The 24,576-nt window shown below is 36.4% G+C and overlaps 1 protein-coding gene across 2 annotated transcripts in view; it reads right to left on the bottom strand.

Annotated features, from left to right (window-relative positions):
- The window catches only part of LOC128022431 (succinate--CoA ligase [GDP-forming] subunit beta, mitochondrial), a 92,209-nt gene that overhangs the window by 44,170 nt on the left and 23,463 nt on the right, over positions 1–24,576 (bottom strand). For both annotated transcript variants that reach the window (XM_052610019.1, XM_052610018.1), the window contains exons 3-8: positions 13,663–13,762; positions 12,538–12,628; positions 9,364–9,516; positions 8,473–8,562; positions 4,852–4,948; positions 749–910 (exon numbers count right to left, since the gene is read on the bottom strand). In XM_052610019.1, coding sequence (XP_052465979.1) covers positions 749–910; positions 4,852–4,948; positions 8,473–8,562; positions 9,364–9,516; positions 12,538–12,628; positions 13,663–13,762 — 693 coding nt within the window. The remainder of the gene's footprint in view (positions 1–748; positions 911–4,851; positions 4,949–8,472; positions 8,563–9,363; positions 9,517–12,537; positions 12,629–13,662; positions 13,763–24,576) is intronic.

Here is a 24,576-nt window from a genome sequence, read left to right as displayed (position 1 = left end):
TGAGCTGTAAGGCAGCCAACTGATTCAGCCATTTCCTGCTCATCCCACCTCTCCTGGCCTAACACATCTCCCCTTATTCTGTTCTTCAGTGCTGAGCTAATGTGTTGCTGGCACAGGATCTAACACTCAACTCAATAAAGTGAAATTCAGCTGAACAGCTGTTGCTTTGCTGCTTTACAAAGCTTTTAAGGTGCAAACTAACTGCAAGCAAATCGTGCATGAGTGCATTTGTGTCTACACGACAAGGTCAGTTCGAGTCACTTCTACACTCATCCTGTCTTTACGGCTATTCCTTGGCACTTTACTGTAAGAGCCATCATTTATAATGAGAGACCACTTAAATGTGTAGACTAACAATCATCTCGGTTGAGTCATTTTTCTGGAAGATTCCTACTAATTAGAACCCATCGGTTCAGGCAGGTCCCTTATAGAGCTGTTAGAGAGCTGCTGGAGATGATGAGTGGATCGGTGCCCATTTGGTAACACTTTCACAAAATCCTGTTCTCAAGACCAAAATAAACGTGTTGGAGACTACTAAGAGGAGCATTTCTAAGGCATCTCTAAAGCTGGATTTGAAATATCCCTTGAGACATGAGCTTGATGTGGAGCAGGTCTCTGAAACTTTTGAAATGTGAATGCTTTGAAGAAGTTCATTCGGTATGTTGTTCATTATTTAATGTGCGAGTGAATCTAGTGTATTGTTTATGATTTTATAACAAGCTAATGTAAATGAAATATAAAAACGAACCAAAACAGGCTATGTTTCCATCCAGTCCGATGTACTTGAGATCGTATTTGGCTGCTTCGGTCTCCAAGGGGTCGCTCTCTGCGGTATCGTCCATGGCAAACACCGCTTTCTGTCTGAACTCTGCATTGTCATCGAAGTTGATTTTAGCATCAAAGCACACTACTGTGGACAGACAGCAGAAAAGTGTTGGAACTCGGGCATAGTGTCACATTCTGTATTTCCCTGCACTTTGGTGTCATACAGGGGAAATATATATACACAGCATAAAAAAAGTTAAGTTAAATTTCAGCTCAAGTTTACAGGTCAATTCATGTTATTTAATAATAAAAAAAAAATGCAGTTTGTGCCAACAAATTGAACAAACCTTTTCTCTAATCTCATTAATCTCTGTAATACTTTCTGGATCCAAATCAATTTTATATTTTTATAAGGATCAAATGTAAATGTCTACACTTCGGTCAGCAAGTTTTATTTTTCCTTTTATTATTTTATTTATTTATTTTATATATGTATTTATTTATTTTTTCTGAAAGAAGTAAATAAAGGCTATTAATCAGCAAGGATTAATTTGATTGATTGATAGTAAAGACATTTATAATGTCACATAATGTTTTTATTTATCAAAAAATACACATCAGATAATAAAAATGATTTCTGAAGGATCACGTGACGCTGAAGCCTGGAATAATGATACTGAAAATTTGCTTTGCCACACAGGAATAAATTACATTTTAAAATATATTAAAATAGAAAAAGTTGTTTTAAATTATAATAATATTTGACAATATTACCCTTTTAATGTATTTTGATCAAAAATAAAAGCTGCTTGATTTTAAAGCCAGTTCATTAAAAAAAATATTGAATATAACAAATTGATCATATTGGCTAATTTGTTGTTCAGTTAAGAAAATTAATGATTATTATATGACATAACAAAACCGATCCATTTGGAACACATTTGGAATATCAGAAGATACAGTGGGGCGAATAAGTATTCAACACGTCATCATTTTACTGATTACACACAGTTAATAATGCAGCAATTCACATTCAATTCTGACAAGACATTGGCACTGACTCAAGAAATTGACACAGATAAAGAAAAAGTAATATTACAATCCATTAAAAAAAGTTATGTGCACAAAAGTGAAATGGCACAGGAAAATAGTATTCAATATGCTAACTGAAATTGTATTTAAAACTTCGAAAAGCTTCCTACATGAACAAAATGTAACTCTTATGACCTCTTGATTTTCAGTTATTTTCACGAATGCACTATTAGGTTTAAGTCTTCTTTGAAGTATGTTTTGGATGGTTGTCCTATAATGGAAGGTCCATCTATATCTCATCCTCATCATCCTGGTGGATGGCAACAAATTCATCTTAAGAATTTCCCGGTACAGGGTTTCATTCATCTTCCATTCAATATTATGGATTTTGCCAATACAATGAGAAGAGAAACAGCCCTATACCACAATGCTTCAACCTCCAACTTTCACTATTTTTAGAGCCATTTCTCCTTTAACATAGCTTGTGGTATTATTGTTTAATATTTGTCTTGTCTGACCTGACTACATTCTCACATAATGTATACATATACACTACATAAACATTTTTAATGGGTTATTCCTTTATCTGTGTATATTTCTTGAGTTAATGCCAAAGTCTGGTCAGAATTGCATGCGAATTACTGTATGGAAAACATTTTGATTTGTTGAATACTTCCCCCACTGTATGACATTCACTGATTTAGAAGAGCGTTCTCAATGTTTCTATGTTACAGTTGGTCACGATTCAGACATGCTTCATTTGTTCAATATGAGTTTCTCAAAGCATCTGTTATTATTTAAATATGTATTTAGTGCATGTGGCAAATTGGTGACGGCAGTTCCAAATCCAGTAATTTACACTGAGTGAAAGGAAGCTGCATATAATTTACACACCCATACAGCTCTGATGACAAAAGTCCATAGTTACGACATGATCTTTCCTGACCCCATGTTTGTCTATATATCTCATTTTGAACAGTGGTAGTATCTTAAACAACAAACAGCCACACAAACAAAGTAGCTATATCAGAAAATTAGCCTGGGAATAAAGTTTTCTGTGACTGTCTTGGCTGTATGTGACCAGACCCAGCAACTCTCTCATTTGAAGTGTTTTGCAGCCTCTCATCGCTAACAAAGCTAATATTTGGGTTCACGGATCTGTTATCAAACTCAACTTTACACTGTTACCAGGAGAGTTTTACTAACTTTTCCAGCAAATTATGGTTATAGAACAGATAAAGAAAGAAGGTGAAAGCAAACTAGAGTCATGCCAGCCAGAAAAACAAAGAACTGGATCAGTTTCCCCACCACACAAGCTGCCAGAACAGCATCACAGCTCTTTTTTTTGATATTTAATGAAAACATGCAACCTGATAATACTTTTCAAAGTGCTTTAAGTAGGAGTAAACAGTGCGACTTAAAACAGCCAAAGCCATTTGTTGACTTGTTTTGATGATGCTGTCAAGAAGAATCCCACATTTAATGACAATATTTCCTGAAAAGCTTTATTATAATTTTCATAGAGAAAACAAACAAACCTAACCTAAAGAATAAATTAAAGGCTGAAATAAAGACAAAAGCACATAAAATATAGAGTTAAGAACAACAGATGAATATATACATTTAGGATTTAAAATTAAATAAATTGAAAAAAGACAACAATAAAACGAAGCAATGAAAAAAAAAAGACAAAATACAACAAAACGTCAAATAAAAAATGTAAATAAAAATAAAACCATATGTGAAATAAAAATAAGTATTAAAAATTTTAGGGATGCACCGATACCACTTTTTTCAGAAAGAGTTCGATACCTTCATTTTTGGTACTCACCAATACCGATACCTGTATTTTCACAGCATGTATGCAAACCCTCGCTTACGAATAAAAAAACATAACTCTAGAGTAAGCAAAAGATTTGCAGAACGCACATTTGCATTGGTTCAGAATGCGAGAGACACTTATAGCCTAGCGCATTTCACACAGTCTGCTAGTTTCACTTTTGCTTTAATCGTGTATGCTTGACATTTTAAATAATGGTTGTTTATAGTGTATGCCCCAATAATTTTAGTTTGTTTTATATTTATGATTTAGTTTTAATCCAAATGCATGTGCTAATAAAGTGAACAGCAATCAAGATCATGTAACAGAAGTTTGACTCTCTCTCGCTCTCCTTACGTCAAATGACTTTATTCATTTGTGCACTGTTTTGCTTGCTTGCTTTTGACATATCCAACCGAACTAAAAACCTTCCAGTGATGTCTGTGTGAGATATTCACTCAACAAGCTCGCGCATCTGTGCAGCCGCGCGCTCAATCAGCTACTGCACATCCGCTATACAAGCGTGAATATCGAATTTTAAACATTATATTAATTACTTACATGTACTTCATAGACATCTTTAATTTCCAATAAATCCATTCAACTCTCTGTTGTTCTGTAGCTAGTGTTTCTTTTTCTGGACACAGCTCTGTTCGCACGCTGTATAGTATCGGCTTTTGGTATCGGGGCATCCCTAACAAATTTAAATTAAATTAAATGTCAAAATACAAGACAATAAAAAATTAAAGAAAAGAAAAGAAAAGAAAAGAAAAGAAAAGAAGGTCCCCAATGAGGACTAAATCATTTTGCCATTATGGTACAGGGCCGAGATGATTTCTCTCCCCTTCTTTAATTTGACAGGCTAATACTGGAGGCATTACCCTCTCTGGACCTACTGTATGTAATTTCGTACCAATAAATGTTACAACATCCTACATCATTTCCTAACAGGTACCCAATATATATATATAAAAAGCAAGTGTAAATGGTATTGGGAGAAGTGTTTGGTCATATTAAGAACATATTTGTGCCAGTGTTACGTAGGTAAAGTGCTGTAAAGTTTTGCTGAGGCAGCACTCTCCATTTCCACGAGTTGGATAACCATTCATTTGAAATTACATTTATCTTTGGAAGCTGCGAGGTCCTGTTTGGATCTTTACAGGAGCTCTAATGCAATCTGTGAGCAAGCGTGTTTGTCTGTCATTCACACACAAACACACACATGCACGCCTTACCTTGTCCCTCGGGTGTTTCTCCGAGTGGATTGACTTCGACTTGAGTGGCGTCGACTTTGAGGAACAGATCATAGAGTCGCTTAATCTGATCTGCAGCCTGTGACAGAACCACAGAGAGCACTAATTACCCAGCTGCACACTTGCGGCAGATCTCTGAGAGCTTACAGAAGACATTCAAACTACTTTGACATCTCTCAAGCACGGCTTAACACATTTATATACTCTGGGTCATATACTGTACACAGTCCAATAATGAGGACGCATCTTTGACTGGACATTTGCTCTGCTGGTCAGAACAGTCACTGCCAAGACAATGAGAAGTTCCCTTGGAAAACTTCAAACATGGCACAAATTGATTTGGAGTCAGCAGGGCCATTAACTCAGTGGGGAGTTGCGGTGGCAGTTAATGCGTCCCTGCTGAGAGACACGGAAACGTCCAGCAGCTCTCTCCAATTCCCAGCGGCTATGCAGATGAGCCTTAAGACTGGAAAAAGGCTGGAAATTGGATAGTTAGATGCTTTTGCTAGTTACAGGAGGCTTTGTACTTCTGTAACACTTTGTTGATGATTTCTTATTTTGAGTTTCATAAAACGGTTTTACACATTTTTGCAATACCTCTGTGGATTCTCTTTTCAAACTTTTGTAAAATCTTCAGGTTATAGTTAATATTTTTGCATTTCACAATTAAATTTTTTTTACCACTTCTTAAAAATATTAGGGCTGGTAATTTAACATGTTAATTAGATTAATTAATTATGGAGAAAAATTATGCGTTAAAATTATTAACACATTTGACGCACCAGAGCTATGTGGATCATCTGTCATTTCATACAGTCGATTGATGACTAATATGAGGCAGGGCAACAACCTACTACATAATGGAGCCTAGAAAATGTCCCTAAAATTCAAGATATGGGACAAAACGCCCGTTTGAGATTTTGTCTCATTTACATCACATTGTTAAGAAATATCACGCAAGCTGTAGGTTAATTGCAATATCACACAAGAGCAAATGTGATACTCATCTTATACAACAGTTCATGAAGAAGTTAATATTGTGTTATTTTAGACACAATGTTGCCTGTTTTGCTCAATTTTGGCAACCAAAATATAAAGACAAAGCAGAATTGTTCATCCCCGAGCAACCCAAATGTCATTTCTTAATTCATGTTTTGAACGAATTTGGTGAACCATTTGGCGCGTTGAACCATTGGTGATTCTAAAGCACAAGCATTCGTCTGCTCTCTAAACTCTTTTGGTTCTTTGATGTCACACACCAATCGGTCTGATGGTGATGATCCGCTTCAAGTCGAACAAGCCTAATGATTCAATGAACCATTCATAAAAAAACATTGGGTGTGTTCGACTTGAAGCATGGCTACAGACGGCGATCAACGAGAGCAGCCGCTTTCAGTCGGGGGCGGAGTTGAAAACAGACATGTCAAGCCGGACACTTTCTGCTCCCGTTAGTGACACTCAACAAGTGTTTGCATATATTATCAGAGATGAAGTAAATAAAATGCAGTATTTGATTATGAAATAAATGCTTTTCTCTAATGCATGTTGGCCACAATTACTGGCACCCCTGGTCCAAATGATCCAAAACAAACATCAAAATCAACATGAAAATGTGTCACTTAGTAGAACATTTAGCTTCTGCCATAACCTTCCCGGTTCCCTGACCTGAACCCTATAGAGAATGAGTGAGGTGAACTAAAGAGGAGAAGCACCAACATGGAGCTGGGAATCTGAAGGATCTGGAGAGATTCTGGATGATGGAAGGATCTCTTATCTCTATTCAGGTGTTCTCCAAACTCTTCAGGCGTTAAAGGACAAAACACAAAGCTGTTATCTTGGATAAAGAACGTTGTAATAATTGGGTGCCAATAATGGTGGCCAACGTAAACTAGAGAAAAACATTGTTTTACTTCAAAGATAGGCTACAAGTTTGTGAATCCAGATCAAAGAGATAAATGATGCAGATTTATTTTCACAGCCACCTTTGCTCATATTTATCAAGAGTGTCAATATTAGTGGAGGGCACTGTATCAGCATCTGAATCAGTTTGACGAGAGGTGAAGACAGGAAAGATAACCGACTGCTTTTTGCTTTTCACTTTGTGAAAGCATGTCATCCCAACAAATTCTACTTTCAAAGCATTTAAGAGCTAAAATGACATCTCCCTTTCCCATAGCCAATGGAAGCTCTTTTGATAATGAGTGCATGCTGACAGAAAACATTGTAGTGCCGCTCTCATCAGCACGCACAGGCGAGCGCCGGCTCTTTGTCATATCGCAGCACATCAAAGTGATGAAGCTAAGTTAACGGTATACTGCATCCCAAACATTCTAATTAGCATGGACTCAAATAGATGCTCGCAAAAGATGCAGTCAAAGGATGACTTTTGAAGAGCCAAACTGACAAGCCAGACATTTAGCAGTAATTTCCATAACACCAAGCTTCTCAGATGTCTATACAGAGAAAATCATACACTTGTATACAGATAAACAATGTTGAGAGATTCTTTAAGTTAATGTGATTGAATCATGACGTGACCTAATAAAGACTCTTTTAGTGGTTATGAACAAGAGATACTTTACAAACACTACCTGCCCTCAGTTTTAATGACAACATTTCCACTATATTATAAAGGGAGATGGGGTGAATATTAAACATTTTAAGAGGTTTCATAGATGTCTCCCAACTTTTTTTAACACAGTCAGATATTTATGAAATCAAAGTTTTCAGAATGGTGGATAATTGCTGATATATACAGAATTCTATTGATATATACGTGAATGTATCCGGAGGAGCAGGGAACGGGGGACTCCTGCCAGTTGTTCAAAACCGGAGGAGCCGTCGCCATCCACCGGGCGGCAGAGGGGTGTCGTGCCGTCCGCCGGGGGCCGTAGAGTGCCACCGCCAGGCACCGCGGAGGAGACCACCCAGCTGATGGAGGGCCGAGCAGCAGTGCGTCTGGGAACCAGAATTTATTTATTTTTTCCTCTCTCCCCTCTCTCATCTCAGTCTCTCCTCCTTCCATCTCCTTTTCTGCTCTGATTTCACACAGAGCCGTTGTTAATAGAGAAGCTGCGCAAATCCACCTCATTTTCAGCTTTTTTTGGTGCATCTTCTCAGTTAACAACGGCTCTGTGTAGTAACAGCTGCTCTATGTGAAATCACGCACCTGATGGAATTAACCACTGATTAGAAAACCAGCTTTACTGATGAGATGCGCATTAACGATCGGCCGATCGTGATCGGAGCACCCCTAAATGCCATTTCATTTTAGAAATCTAAACTTGTGCTTATTGTTTACGGTGAAGGTAGTCACATCAAATCTGTAACCTGTTTTTAGGTGGCAGTTAATGTGGACGACGTACCAGCACAAACTGTTGATGATCGGTGATGTCTACTGAGGCCTAAAAGCATACAAGAAATGTTTAATGACTATATTGGCAGAGTCATCATGTCCATTACTCTCACTTTTCCATGAGTGAAAACGGAGACAAAGCGGACAGTGGAGGGGGTGATGTAAGATGAGGGCTGCTGTGCTTCTGTTAATGACCAACACTATAATGGCACGATCTCTTTGGCAGCGGTTCAGTCCAAACCCATTACCTGTCTTTCCAACGGTCCTTTAAATCCCAAATTAGCTGCCATACGTAGCGCTTGGTCGTCTCGGACCCCCTCGAAGATATCGATGACTTCCTGAGGCAAGAGATGGAATAGAGAAAACAAGAGAAAAATAACCATCAACCAAAATTTGACACAAAGCGGATGTTCGTATTAAAATCACGAGAGACGCAATTAAGTGCTGGCACGGGGCCAACCTCAAACGAGAAAAAAAACGAGAGACGGAGAACAATGGCTTAGCAATTACAAACAGCTACAAGAATGAGAAGCAGCTGCTATGGGTTATAATATAAGTAACTCTGTGGAAGATATCCATTAAAGAAGTCATTTCGTATTTGATTTTTATCTGTGGTTTACTTATAATGGTGGACAAGGCTTTTAAGTGCATGTAAGCTTTCTAATTTTAAATCATTTTAAACTACCATTCTGAGACATTCTGGTTCATGTGCAATAGGCTCGTTTGAGATGCATCAGCACTGTGTAGATGGATTGGCGAATGACATCAAAAATTTGCAAGAGCGATTCAAAAGTTTAAAGAGTCGTCTGCTTTCTAATCACACTCGCAGTACTTTAATATCATATGCCAATCAGTCTGCTCAGCACCGATGCATCTCGAATGAGCCTAATATTGTTTCTTCTGCTAACCAGTTCGTACATGTACGACTGAATACCAGTCCTCTCACTCTCGCTCATGTTGCTTCTCCTCTCTGTTCATTGACATACACAGAGCACAGACATCTAGGCTCCGCCCACTTCTGGAGTTGGGTGGGAAGCTCATTTCCCCCACCCCTCCTCTCACAAGCACATTCAGGAGAGCCATAAGATTAATATTACATCTTGTTTAAAGGGTTATAATAAGAGATACAGGTGAAATACCTTGAAGATGAGCTCTGGTGTGCTGGCAGCCACTTCCTCGATGTCCACACCACCCTGAGGGCTGCCCACCATCACGGGTCCATTACAGGAACGGTCCATCAGGATGGCAAAATATGTTTCCCTGGAGATATCCAGAGCTTCAGCAACCATCACCTGCTCAGCATAAACACACACACCACAGATTAGACTGGGATTCATCACCGTGTGTTATCTATTCATTATGTCAGACAATGGTTTTTGAAGAAGGGCACACGTTTACTGGCTGCAGGTCTTGTTTCTAATACAGGATAATCAGCCATCGTAAAGTGGAAGATAGAATCACCAATGACAGGGTTAAATAACACTAATAGAAAGATGATGAAAGAAAAGTGACACAAAAGAGGAAGAGAGAAGGAACCAGTAAGGGGAGACAGAGGTCTGGCGAAGGTATTTGTGTACTCGATATGTCCCATAACACTTAACAGAGTTTAGTTTAGTTTAGTTTATTTGAGCTGTTCAGAATCATGGTTGTTACAGAAGTCATAAACTTACACAGTAATGGAAGCTCAAAAGGAGTAGGCTGAAGCAAGGAAGCTTATATGCGCCTACCCCTATGTACAATACTCTCAGTACCCATGGATTTCACATTTGTATTCCCAATTGTAACTCAATAAATAACACTGCGTTTAACAATATATATTACATTGATAAGGTTACCATAAAATGTGCAAAATTCAAGTATATCATTTTCATACCCAGGCACACATCAGTTTATGAGTTTACGAGTTTATGAGTTACATTTCCAACCATTCTATCAGTAATATGGACGTTACAAATTGCTGTACAACTCTGTATAATGACATAGGTATGACACAGGTATTACAAGGAGAGGGTGATTATGAGGACATAACCCATGTCCCCATTTTCAAAACGCTTATAAACCATACAGAATGATTTTTTTTGAGAAAGTAAAGATGCACAAAGTTTCCTGTGAGGGATAGGGTTAGGGGTAGGGTTGGTGTAGGGCCATAGAATATACAGTTTCTACAGTATAAAAACCATTACGCCTATAGGAAGTCCCCACTTTTTCACAAAAACAATCGCACACACACACACTCACACTCACACACACCAACACACACGCAAAATTAAATTAAATTAAATAAGATAGAAATAGGAGTTTAGGCATATTTGTAACATTTATGCATTTAGTAATAGACTACTGTCCCCTTCACTCTGCCAAAAAGAGAGAGAGAGAGAGAGCAAACCAAAACAAGACAATACAAGACAAAACGCAAATAAAACATGGGAGACACTAAGTGTATCTGTAACATTTTTGCATTCATTAACAGACTAATATCTATTCTTAACTGCCAAAACACGCACAAAAACATAAATAAAATAAAATGTAGAAGAGACTAGGTGAATTTGTAACATTTTTACATTCAGTGAAAAACAGACTACCGTCCCATGTTCACTGTTAAGTAAAAGACACACACACAAACACACGCACAAAGATTTAGGGGACACTAGGCACTACTGAGCATGTGATGAATAAGTGTCATCACTTTTACCTGTATATGACTGAAGAAATTTTGTGTTACAATTGCCCCAGTCTCCCCTACACTCCAATCTCCAGCACTCATGTCCATTTTTATCCCTTTCAGCTTGTTAAGGAGACAAACATTTGCACCCTCGGTTCATTCAATTTCCTGCATTTTCCTTCCATCCATTTTATTGTTAACTCTATTTCCTCGCTTCACAGTCTAGCACGGCAGAAAGGAAAGAGAGAAGGCCAACAAGACAGACTGCGCTAACATGAACGAAGAGTTGACAGCTCACAAGCAGCATTCGTCTCCGAGACTGACAACACAATTATATCCTTTTAACACAAGTCATATTCAATCCCTCATCTATATTCAATCCCCCCCAGATCTGAGAGCTATAAAGAGTAAAAAAATAAATATTACAAATTTATGCATTTATTTAAACCAAACAATTAATATTTTTTTTATTATTATTATTATTATTATTTTTATGTTTGTGGTGGTAGTTGCATTTTCAGCTTCATTACAGTCTTAAGTATCACATGATCCTTCAGAAATTATTCTAAAAATAAGAAAAATGTATTATTATTTTCAATGTTGCAAACAGTTGTGCATACTTTATATGTGTGTGTTGTACGATTAGGACTTAGAAATGATCATATGATATATGAGCAATTTTTTATGCGCAAACACACATATAATATTTGCTCATATATGCTATAAAGTATGACAACATCTTAAGTATTAGAGGAGGACATATTTTTACAAAACATACTTTTCCTTTTTCCTCTAAAAAAAAAACAATACTGTATTCAGAATTCAAGAAGAAAACTTCATTATACAATAACGCATCCATGGGAGAAGGAAACCAGAGAGCTCAAATGCTGTGAGAGAAGTTTGTAGGGCGAAGCAACCCGCTTGGGCTGGGATTTCTAAAGCATTTATTTATTTTTGCTGATATCCCACCTTTATGACTCCATCCTACTCTTTCCAACACTTTTACCCCCCGTGGCTGTTTCTCGGGCAGGAAAAAGACAAAAACGTGATGCCGTCATTGTAAAAAAAAAAAGTTTTGGGGCGGTTGCATGAGGGGAAGCTTGCGGGAATAAAAGCGGGTGATAATGGGGAGCTCTAGGCCACGTTTAAAGATGAGAGGAAACACATGTGCTAAGTGCAGGAAGCCATCATTACATCCTGAGGGAGAGAGAGATAAACAGTGATAAACATACGGTGGTGGTGGTAGGAGTACACCGGTCTGTGTGGGTGTCAGACATAGAGGGAAGCAGAGAAAAAGAGAGGAAAATCACATTTCTGCTTGTTAGAGACACATGGAAATGACTGCTTACCAACATTCCCTGTCTGAATCACACAGTTGATTCATCTCATTGACCTATGACAACTAACTCGGTTGATAGCAAAAGATGATTTCTTAAAGAAATCACAAAAAAGTGCATCTTTAAATGATACTGTATTATACAGCTTTCTCCTGCAGCCAGGAAGACAAGAAGAGTGGAAAAAGAGAGAGAGAGAGAGAGAGAGAGAGAAAGATCATTTCATTTCCAAGTGCAAAAGCGATTATTTATTCAGCGGAACAACATTAAAAAAAGAGAAAATATGCCAGAGATAAACAAGGTGCTTTCCTTCGTACCGTTTTTACTTTCACACCTTCCTTAGGGGTCTGTTTGGTGGTCAGATTGAAGCCGAGCATCTTACCGGCCAACTCTCCAACAACAGCAGGACTGAAACAGAAAACATTTTTACACTTTTAATTTATTGTGACTTTTAAATAACCAATTATATGTGTATTTATATGCATATGTGAATTATTATATGTGAAGTATTGTGATTCGAACCGCTAACCGATGGACAAACTTTATGACTCTGTGAATCTCTTTCGTAGGACTAATTTTTCCCAGATCGGACATTGCAGCTCACGCTGTGTTCATCGTTGCGTGCAGTAAACACGGGCACGCAGTCTAACCAGAAAATATCTGATCAAATTGTTTGTGGATGCAAGGTTTGCCAGAATGTTTTATATTTCTATCAATTTTTTTTTTTTTTTTTAATGCAGCTGTGATTATTTTATTCAGATTATACATGTGTGCCGATTGTGCCGTGGTGCTCATGCTAGCAATGCAGGTTTAACTTGGGCTCATTTGCTAATCATGCTGGTCTATCTCTCTCTCTATCTATCTCTCATTTCTTGCCATCTTTTTTATTGCTCTACAAATAACAATGGTACAGGCCAACTAAAAAAAGTTGAAGAAACGGACACTAGCAAACTTGACGATCTCTCAGGGACACAAAAAGCACTGTGCTCATTTTCTAGATAAAACAGATCAGGCTGCGTTTCAGAGTGTTTCCCCTGGACGATTCTCTTCATCCCGAACGCCAAAGTACACTGCATGACAGTGATACACGACACAGGCATTCAGTCATAAATCAGCCCCTACTTGAGGAAAACTCACAGCTTTCTGGTGAAGTTTCCAGAGATTGCTATATTTCAAACGTCTCCTATGTTCTCAAGGGTTTTTTTTTTTTCACAACGTTTTATAGTTTCTATAACACTTTTAATTTGTTCAGCTGAGGAATCCATCATTCCACATTACCACTGAGTTTTAAGGACATCGCAAACGCTGAGGGTATGTATTCTGCAATAGTTTCTTTATGAGAAATACAGGGTGTCCAGGAATGACAGGAGATTTAAGAGGAATGAAATACGGGAAAGCAGGATCTATTCTTCCTCAGAAAATGGGTTTAGGAAGGTACTCACTCTTTTGTTAAATGCACCCCTCCTTTCAGGCCGCTGTCGAACACTCCTTTGCCTCTTCCTCCTGCTAAAATCTGAGCTTTCAGGACAATCTCCTTTGCTTCTAAAGTGGAAAAAGGGGTTAAAAAAAAAGGTTAGAGTCCCAAGATGCCAGAAAAAAACACATAGCAGGTGATGCAGGTTTGAATCTGGCCTGCAACAATCCCATTTACGAGACTCTCACAGTACATAGGCTAACCTCAACAAACATACAGATGAAAAAGCAAGCCAAAAAGAAAAGGAGTTGGTGTTTTCAGTTGTAAATTAACTTTAAATATTATGCTGATCTCCACAGGCATGTTTTGGGGATGTGTATTCCAGAGCAGTTAGCAATTTTGTCATTATTTCTTTCATCACGGAAACATCACTGAGATGGAAGCACAGGCTGAGGAAATAATAGCTTGTCAAGAGACATTATGTTGAAACTTTTTTTTATTATTATTACTGTAGCAGGGTGTGCAATTTATGTGTTGTATTTGCTATAATTTACCTTTTTTTTTTTTTAGATGTATTTATTTATTTCCTACTTTATACAATGGTAAGCTATTGAAAAAAAAAGTTTATAGTTTAAGCCATATACTGTACCTGGACCCAATATATATATCTAAAGACAAACAAAATGAATGAATTAATAAATAAAACAATACACTTTCTGTCTAATGTCATCATTACAAACATATAAATATTCAGTTTTGCAAGGATATGGTTTAGAGTCAGAAGGAGGTTTAAATCATGTCACATTTTCAAGGCATATAGCAAGACTCTCATCACCTCAGAGGTTTGAACCGGAACAATGAATTGGCACATGGAATAATGACTTCACAAAGTCATTAACATCTTCACATAACCATAAAAGGCTGTCATGACTGAGAACAAAAAAAAAAAAAAAAAAATAGAATTCAACGATAAACCAAAATGTCCTGCAGGCATCTGGGAAATAAACAGAAGAGAAGAAAAAAACAGAAATGAAGATGAGAATAACCAGAAGAAGAGCAAGTGATTGACAGGTTCTGTAAGCCAATAGGAACACCTGTGGGATAAAAGGGGAGGTCTGTGAAAATGTAAATATTAATTATAAATAAGCTTAGAATAAATATAGTTGAAGAGCACTGATAACAATATTCTAATATTTTTTTTTTTTGTTTTTTGTTTTTTATAAAATTTTTGAATATTTTTTGTGTGTTTTCAAGTTAAGCCATTAACAAAGTCCATTAGAATCAACTGAAAGTTCATTCTCCTGCAGAAGCTGTCGAGTTCACAACATCTGCACTCAACTCTAGACATGTCTTATGAAAAAACTCTCTTGCCAGGCTTGAGAAAAAGACTTGGTTTTGTCCAGCATTTTACAGGATGTTTTTGTAGAAGAACAACCAATATGGCTCATGGTTTTTGTAAGGTCTCTTACGCTCACAAATGCTGCATTTATTTGATCAACAGTACAGTAAAAACAGTAATATTGTGAAATATCATTGCAATTTAAGATAACTATTTTCTATTTGAATATATCTACAAATTTTATTTATTCCTGTGATGCAAAGCTGAATTTCCAGCATCATTACTCCAGCCTTCAGTGTCACATGATCCTTCAGAAAACATTCTAATATGCTATCTGGTGCTTAAAAAGGCACGTTTCTTATTATTATAAATTTTTGAAAACAGTTGTTCTACTTAATTTTTGTTGTGGAAACCGTGGTACTTTGTTTTTCAGGATTCTCTATTGAATAGAAAGTTGAATAGAACAGCATTTTATTGAAATGGAACAGCGAGCAATGGGATTGAGTTTTCGAACCCGTAATGCCTGCAATAGCATAACATCTTAACATGACAGAGCACGAAGGCCTTGGCTTCCTTATAAGTCACTCTTAAAGAGCCACGCTGCTCTTCGCAGCCCTCAGGGTGGACGTTAACAGTTCTCACACTTTAGGTGCTGATTAAGACTCACTATCACCGCTGTCTCTTACCCAAACCACAACTCAGCCATTGACTGGAACGCATGCATAATTTATCACTGCCACACAGAGCTGATAGCATTGATCATGTGAGCGACCGTGAGAGATAAGAACACAGAAGCGGCAAAAACAGAGATACAGAAGCCGCTGGATCACTTAATCTAAACTAAGAGAGACTAAGAAAACAACTGAGGATGAACCGTGAAGATTCAGCAAAACACCTCTTGTCCCGATAAGAGATCTGACAGTGTTAGACAGGAAACTCCAGCACATGGGAATGTGATGAGCGCTACAGAGATCCAGAGATGAGAGAGATACGGAGTGAATGAAAGAGAGACACTGCGATGGAAAAATGACAGACATATTGCACATGGACTGGGAAAAAAAAGTACTCACATTTAAGTTAATCTAAACCTGATTTGAAGTTGAATAAACTATAACAGAGTTTTCATTTTTGAGTAAACTATCACTTTAATTACCAGAAAAGTTATGGATTTATGGTCTATTGAGAGAACAACTTTGCATTAACCATTCAGGCATGTACAATACAAGGCTAAGAATATGCTATGCAATTAGAACGTTTTCAAGGAGATGACAATCACTTGGCTGTGTTTTAGGCACATGTGACTTAATGAACAGCCATATAAATAGATTTTTAGCAGAAAAATGGAGAAATCATTAACACCCCTGCGAATGCTGTGAATTCAGCTGCTAAGCTACTAGGCTAAGCTGTTAACTAGATAAGCTCTTTTGGAAGTGGAATGTGGATTGCAGCAATATTCAAACACACACACATACAAACAAACTGTTGTTTGTGTGAACAACAGATGTGTTTTAACAGAAAGGTTTATCCCAGCCATTTCACATAATTTAACCCTCTGGAGTCTCAGGGTATTTTTGTGGCCTGGAGAAGTTTTGTCATGCCCTGACATTTGTGCTTTTTTAGTTTCTTATACACATCTACATGGCTAAAGTCTAATCTCACAGTAATCAGCACAAACTGGGCTATAATAATTTGTTAGCTGCATGTATGTACATGATAGTGTTTTTGAGAAAAAAATGCGTGAAACAAATATGCGTGGTTAGTGAAAAACTAAAAATGTTAAATCACTTGAATAAGGCAATAAAACACATTAAAGAACATTGGTTATCTTTATTTTATAAGTGCACAAAGTTTTGTTGTTATTATGTCTGTATACAAAAAAGTAGACCCTTTGCCGATTCGATTGATGTATTGCTCTTATCTGTACGATTAAAACTGAAAGTGTAATTTAAGTTCTTTTTGGGGTTATCAGGAGAAAATGCCTCATAACTTGTATACGCGTTAATCGACTTCAGAGGGTTAATAGGTTTTAATGGGTTTTTGTGAGAAGACTTGAGCTAAACTAGCTCATTAAAGTTGCCTCCATTACAACACAGTTAAATATACACACATTTTGTGAGAATAGTACAATGGAAACACTGTAATATACTAAACAAATATTTGTTTTTACTTAATTAAATTTGTTTAATATAATTAAAGCTACACTGCCATTTGAAGCTTTGGGGTCAGTACCATTTATAATGCTTATGAAATAAGACTCTTATAAATCATGCTGAATTAGTGCTAAAAAACTAAAAAATTATAACAATAATAAAATAAAAAATAAATACATTTTATCAATGTTAAAACCAGTTGTGCTGCTTAATATTTTGGCAGAATTCATATTTTGTCAGGATTCCTTGTTAATAAAAAATAAAATTTCAACTAGTAGAATTATAATTTCCTTTATTGAAATTTTTTAAGTATTCATTTATAGTAAAAGTATGTATTAATTATTTAAAAAAAAAAACAATAATAATATAAATAATAACAAAATTTGTACTGAACTCAAACTTTTGAACGTAAGTACCTGTATTACATTTAGTCATTTAGCAGATGCTTTTTTTTCGAAGCAATTACAATTGCAAGTAAAGAACTTAATGTCTGTAATATGCTTAACAGTTTCTAGAAATATATACATGTATATTATCATTATCAAATAAAGCACTGGATGGTATCCAGGATCTCCAGTACATTACGTGCAATCCATCACTTCATGTCAATTATCTCTATTTAGCAAGTGCAGGAGTAATGCTCATGCCAAATGGTGCACTTTAATTCACAGCATCCACTTATTTCTCACAGATTAATGATGCGACGAGCAAATTAACAAGTGGAGGGAGTACATGGCCTGTGGCTTTATCATTTTAAAATGAGTTTATACATCATGCACATTTTTTTACCCTAACTTTGTAACGCCTTACAGTTCAACACAATCATGCTGACAATTCCATTCAGCCATCACTAAAGTGACACTTCAAATGCCTTCAAGAAAGAAAACTGCCTTTTTGTTTGTTTAACCTGAAGCTACACAGAAGTTACATCTTAAGATAATATATGAAGTTAATTCAGACATTTTCTCTCCAGGAACAGCCTGGAGCTCCAGGTTCAAGATCTACACTGTCTTCTCAAGATCAACAGACTTTTTGTGTGTGTGTGTGTCTCAACAATATTGTATTGTGTACAGTACAATATATATCAAATGGTCTGAGAATGTTCTGTGGGCTGTGTGTCTGAGGCAGAGACGAACCAAGGGATAAACACAAATACTACAAAATATTTTTAGGTACTGTAGGTTGGTATATACACAAACTTTGCAATAATAAGACATAATTGGCAAAGTATTCTAAATTGCAATGCCATTCTCATGTTTGAACATAAAAAAAACATAAGAACTATAGGGGAAAAAATATAGGAACATTAAAACAGAGATATTAAAACACTTTACTTTTTGTTTATTTATTGTTGACAATGACCACAGTGGAAGCATTTTTATGATAGCTGCATGCTTAACATAAGTAAGACCTTATTTGAAATCTGTTATTATTTACTGAACAATATTTAATACAATACAATTAAATGGCAATTAATTAATTAGTGGGGTTAATCAGGGAAACACAATGTAATTGCCTTGTCGTGTTCATGTTATTTTAGTATCAGGTTTTGCAATTAACATTTAGAATCAGTTTTATACAATTATTTTACATTTTCATTTTGTAATATTTAGTAGTTATATATATATATATATATATATATATATATATATATATATATATATATATATATATATAAGTGTGCGTTTTAATATGTATTTAATGTTGTTTTTTATGTGTGTATTTGTAGCTTTTTATTCATTTTATTTCAGTTTTAGTTTAAGTTAGTTAAGTCAAGTTTAACTAAATTAAAATGAGAAATGTCTATAAAATATATATTTTTAGTTTCAGTCTCAGTGTTTATATACAACGCTTGAATATCTCATCTCACTCATATATACAACACAGCTAGATTTAAGATATTTTATAAAATAAAGACAGTTTAATGCTTTTCAAAGACCCACAGATTCCTTGTGACATTAACAGATCCATACATAGTCTATATCCAATTCAATATTTTATTAAAACATATTTCATTAAATATTTCATGACGTTATCTTGTATAATAAATTACTAATGTGTCATTGCGTCAGACATCTAATGACATGGAAATCCATTTTCTTGAAAGCTAGCATCATCTGTAAGCGTGCCAAGTTAACAAAGGTTGACTTCACAAGCAAAACATCCAACATGGTGTTTGTTCAGAACACTGTTTGATGAACTGAACTGAATGCTTAATGAACACACGCCTTATTAGGGTATAATTTTCATTACTGTCATTTCATAATTTTAAATGAGGGCAAAAATAAAAAAAATTGCCCATGAGCAAGAGTTTAAAATGAAAAAAAAACTACTGCCTACTGAAGTGAAAGCTAATATTTTATAGCCCTAACATACTCTTTAGCCTATCTCGTGTAAGAAAAAAAAAAAAAAACTTTCATGCAGAAGAAAATATGTTTGTACAGTTCATATGGCATCAGAAGTAATTGCAGTAATACAGACCTCGCAGTTCCTCATTAGTTCAAATGAACTCGAAACTTACTGTGTAACAATGACAGCAGTTAGTAGCTCAGCGCTGGGTTGCTGCTTCAGCTTCACTGTTTCTTATTTTCTAAATCCCTAATGTCTCTCTGGCTGTGGACATGACTGCTGGGTAAGAGACACAGAGGTGTCCTGTTGTTTGATATTCAGCGAGAGCAATGGGGCTGCGGTAATGGGGTGAGGAGCGGGGTTCAGGGGAAACCGAGAAAACACAGGGAAGACAAGATCCCTCATGTGTGTTTAAGGCCGTAAAATGGGTCTAAACAGAAGGACTGAAGTAATGTTTATTCAAGATAATGTTTTGCTATAGGGCAAATATTAGTAAATGAAACGTCCTATGATAACGGGGTTAGAGGTGTACTTCTGTGTGCATTACAGTCACTGTGATTATAGCTAATTATTGCATTATTTTCAGTCATGCAATGGAAAACATCATTATTTGCTCAGGGAAACCAACATCCAAAAACATCAATAGCACTATTCGGACTGGATTCGTTTTCTACATAACATTCGAGTTACAATATTTGACATCGGACATTTATGATTTAATATAATGATTCAGACCGGATTGGGATTTTGTAGATTTTAAGGTTATATGCACGCACACACACACACACACACACACACACACATTACATCATGTGCCTTAATACATCACATAAGGTTATCTGTGATTAATTATATAAGTCTAATATTACACCCATTTGATCATACACTGTATTAAAAATAAAAAATAAAAAAGATTACAGGATTACATTTTATAGAAAAAAAATGATATAAAATCTTTCTGAAAAATGGCTTTACATCCGTACTGAAGGTGCACCAGACATATAATGTATAAACACTGTCTCTTTCTGTCCTAAATCCAACTAATTTATTATTTGATGATAAGCAGAGCACAGCTCAGACTCGAGTGCTTGACCTGTAAAGCCGTCGTGGTGTGGTGTTTTTCCACCTCTAGACATCAGCGTCTGCTCCTGCCTGCACAGGAACAAGTCCGAGCGGAACAATAATTTGGCTCTAACTCCTGTCTAATGATGCCCGTCTGCTTGAAAACAGAACAGAGGTTGATAAGAGAGGGGCAATTCTTCTGTCTCAAGTTTCCTGTGTTATTTCAACTCCAGCTGTCACCACATCACTGGCAGCTGAGCTCTTGTTAAAGTCATCCACCTGCTCCTCATAACAATCCTTTATAATGATCTCCCACCTCCAGTAGGATGCTGCCGAATGCAGTAAAGCAAAGAAGCAGCCAGAGTTTCGCCACAAGACCTCGCACACCACCTGCACAGGTTGAGGAGAGGGCAACTAGGTTACCTGGAGTCTCTCGAGTGTATTCAAAATCTCACAAGATTTCTCACATTACAGGAAGCCACACGGTGCAAAAACACAAGAATAAGAACGCTGTGTACTAATGTATGTTTTGTCTTGTTCCCATCCCACATAAATGGATCCTTAATTTGCAGTTACATAAAGTAATTTGAATACACATAAAATAATAAAAATACCGCACATTTTATAAGTAGTGTATGCAAATTTAGGAAAGCAAAATTTCTTCTTTTTTTCCCATATTGTTGTGCTTTTGTGCTGCAGTAAGAATTCAAATGCTTTCAAAATACAGCACACTAAAGATAATTTTCCTGAAGGAAAATTTTCATATTTCCAATGAAGGCAGCTAAGGAAGTTTTAGTAATCTTAGGTTTTGAGGCTTTAAAGACCTAGCATGTGTCAGATGTCTGTGCACAAATTAACAACACAGCACCACTTTTGCATGGTAAAGGCTTAAATAAATGAGCGATAATAGAAAACATTAGTTCAGCAGAAAAAAACAACAACAATCTAGCAATAAGACAGTGAGAGATTAAGTTAAACTAAAAATAAAAATTCTGTTATTAAGTACTTACCTTCATGTCGTTCCAAAGCCTTAAGAACTAAGCATAGACAGCAACGCAACTAACATGTTTAAGCCCCAAAAAGGTAGTAAGGACATCTTTAAAATAGTCCATGTGACATCAGTGGTTCATTTGTAATTTCATGAAGCTATGAGAACACTATGTGCACAAAGAAAACTAAAATAATTAATAAATTGTTGATTAAAGTCCTTATTTTAGTTTTCTTTGCGCACAAAAATGTATTATCACGGCTTAATAAAATAAAGGTTGAACCACTGATGTCACATGGACTATTAAACCATTTTACTGCCTTTCAGGGTCTTCAACTTTTCAGATGTTTTGTGCAAGTACAGAAAGCTCTCAGATTTCATCAAAAATATCTTAATTTGTGTTCCAAAGATGAACGAAGGTCTTAAGGGTGTGGAACGACATGAGGGTGAGATATTAATGAAAGAATTTTTCATTTTCACTATGGCATGCTACTAACTAGTCATTGCAGTTAGTATTGTGGGAAGGACTGCTAAAGTGAACATTTAAAAGCACAGTAGCACATAGCACATTTAAAAAGTTGACAAACAAAAATTCAGGTAATGAATACTTCAGATGACAAGAACTTAAAAGTTTCAGAAGAGACAGAAGTCAGTACTCGGACTCATTACTTTAATTTAAAAGACATTTTAAAATTCCCCCTTTTACAAAACACAATCAAGTCCATCGTTCCACGTGAATCCAGCAAGCACAGAACTGCGAATCTCCTACAAGCTCTAAAAAAATCTATATTTAGCAATTTAGACTACATCTGTAAGCATTTTTCGTACTTTTCATTCATCTCTCTTTTTACAGCCGTCTTGTCCCAGGTAGGTAATGAACATTCCACGCACCACTTATCTTTCCTGTATGACAGCATTGTGTGCTGAAATCCTGTCAGTCCTGATGCATTCTGGGAACTTGTGCAGCAATACAACTTCATAGAATGATACCGCTGAGTAGTCAAAATGTTAGCAACATTGCTGAAGCTCATATTCACTCATATCACTTTAGCTGACTGACATGTTACTTACAAAGTAGTTACCTCCAAAGCTTAGGTGATTTTTCATGTCTAGACAATCAAACGGAGGCCTAATTAGTTGTTAGTACACTACATAAACACCAGCCGAACTAATTTAAGCACTGAAACTTTGTTTACAAAATCTTTGACATGCCTCGCCTCAAATTTAACATTTTGAGTTCATTCCACAGATGATCAACTGTCCGTTTCACAAGAGCTAACAAGATACAGATTGGTTATATTCGGTTTGCTTGTTTGGTAAACATCAATTTTGTGGAGGATTAATCCAAGAGAGATTGCGCTGGCTCCCAAAAACCATTTTTCAAGCTCACCAGAGGAGGCTGAAGTAATTAAGTGAGGAAAGTTTCCTCAGGGAAGCTGAGAGGCTTTCATTATCCTTTCTGATTCATTGTCCCAGCACAATATCAAACAGAGGAGAAGTAGAGAGAGCAAGAAAACGCCGCCTTGCCTCCGAGGCAGGCCGGTTGTGATTGAGCCCGAGCGAGTGTGTAAATCCGGCTGTGGTATCTGACCTCCGGCTGGCTCACTGCTTTATTTCACCCTCTGGAACACTCCGCAAGCTGTCAACATCCATGTCCACGTCAATCAACATCGCTGTGTTGTTCCCGATCTCTCTTGAGTTCCTTGGGAAGAGCAGGGCTACGGCTCAGATTTAATGGGCACATAGCAGGAGATGTTGGCAAGTAACTGAGTGGACGAGGAACACCCGGTCTAAACAAAGGGAGATAATTTAGTGTTCAGTGCTACATTAAGGGTAATTTGGAAGGCTAGCAAGTAAAGATGGGTCACAATGGCTTACTAGTCATCCAGCAACTGGATAGATGTAGATTTTTTTTCTTTTGATTTTGATATTGTAGGTGGCGGCGCTAATTAGCATGCTAATTAAAACAAAGAAAGCAAAAGAAAAAGAGAAAAAAACAAAAGTTCACTAGTCAGCTAGTTGGTTGCTGGTTGAAAAGCCAGGGGGGTTCAATCTTTTCAAAAAGGTTGTTATTCTATATTCATTGCATTTGATTACATATAAAAAAAAATGTGTATATTAAAGATTTGTCCCCTGTCAAGTTATAGACCCATGTAAAAACCTCAAAGGAACACTCCATAATTTTTGAAAATATGCTCATTTTCCAACTCCCCTCGAGTTAAACAGTTGAGTTTTACCGTTGGCAGTAGAACTTTTAGCTTGCCTTAGCATATATCATTGAATCTGATTAGACTATTAGCATCTCGCTCAAAAATTACCAAAGAGTTTTTATATTTTTCCTATTTAAAACTGGACTCTTCTGCAGTTACAACGTGTACTTAGACCGACGGAAAATGAAAATTTGCGAGTTTCTAGACTGATATGGCTAGGAACTTTACTCTCATTCCGGCGTAATAATCAAGGAACTTTGCTGTTTTACCACAGGTGCAGCAAGCACAATGATATTACACAGTTAACCTCAAGTGGTAGCCTATTTTCAGGCGCTGCGTTATATTATTTCGCCTACTGCATCCATGGTAAAATCACAACTTTTCAAATTATCAGTTGTTTGGCACTTTTCACAATAAATGTGAAAATAAAATTTTCACATGAACTCTTTTTCTTTCTTTTTTTTTAGACTATAGTTGTCTAGTATTCATGTTTTCACGCAGAAAAAAAAAATATAAGTTTCATTTTTCATTAAAAGTTCATTAAAGTATGTTTTGTCAAAAAAGGTCTAATTTGCTCTATCATCACACTTTTTAATTTCTCTTTTCACAGCAGTTACCCATTATCTTACCCATAATAAGCAGCAATAATGTAATTTTCTAAATACTTAAAAGAACATTTTACTTCAGCATCCAGAAAAAACAAACAAAAGAAAAATAAAACCTACCATATAAAATCAGTACAGAAAGGGAACAAAAAAAAGTTGTATTCCTTCTTCTAAATTTGGTGCTCAATGGACCATGGAACACCTCTAATAAAGCATGCAATTTAGAGTCCACATCAGCA

This window comes from Carassius gibelio, chromosome A11, assembly GCF_023724105.1.
Source record: "Carassius gibelio isolate Cgi1373 ecotype wild population from Czech Republic chromosome A11, carGib1.2-hapl.c, whole genome shotgun sequence".
Lineage (NCBI taxonomy): Eukaryota > Metazoa > Chordata > Actinopteri > Cypriniformes > Cyprinidae > Carassius > Carassius gibelio.
This window is presented reverse-complemented; position numbering and strand designations above follow the sequence as displayed.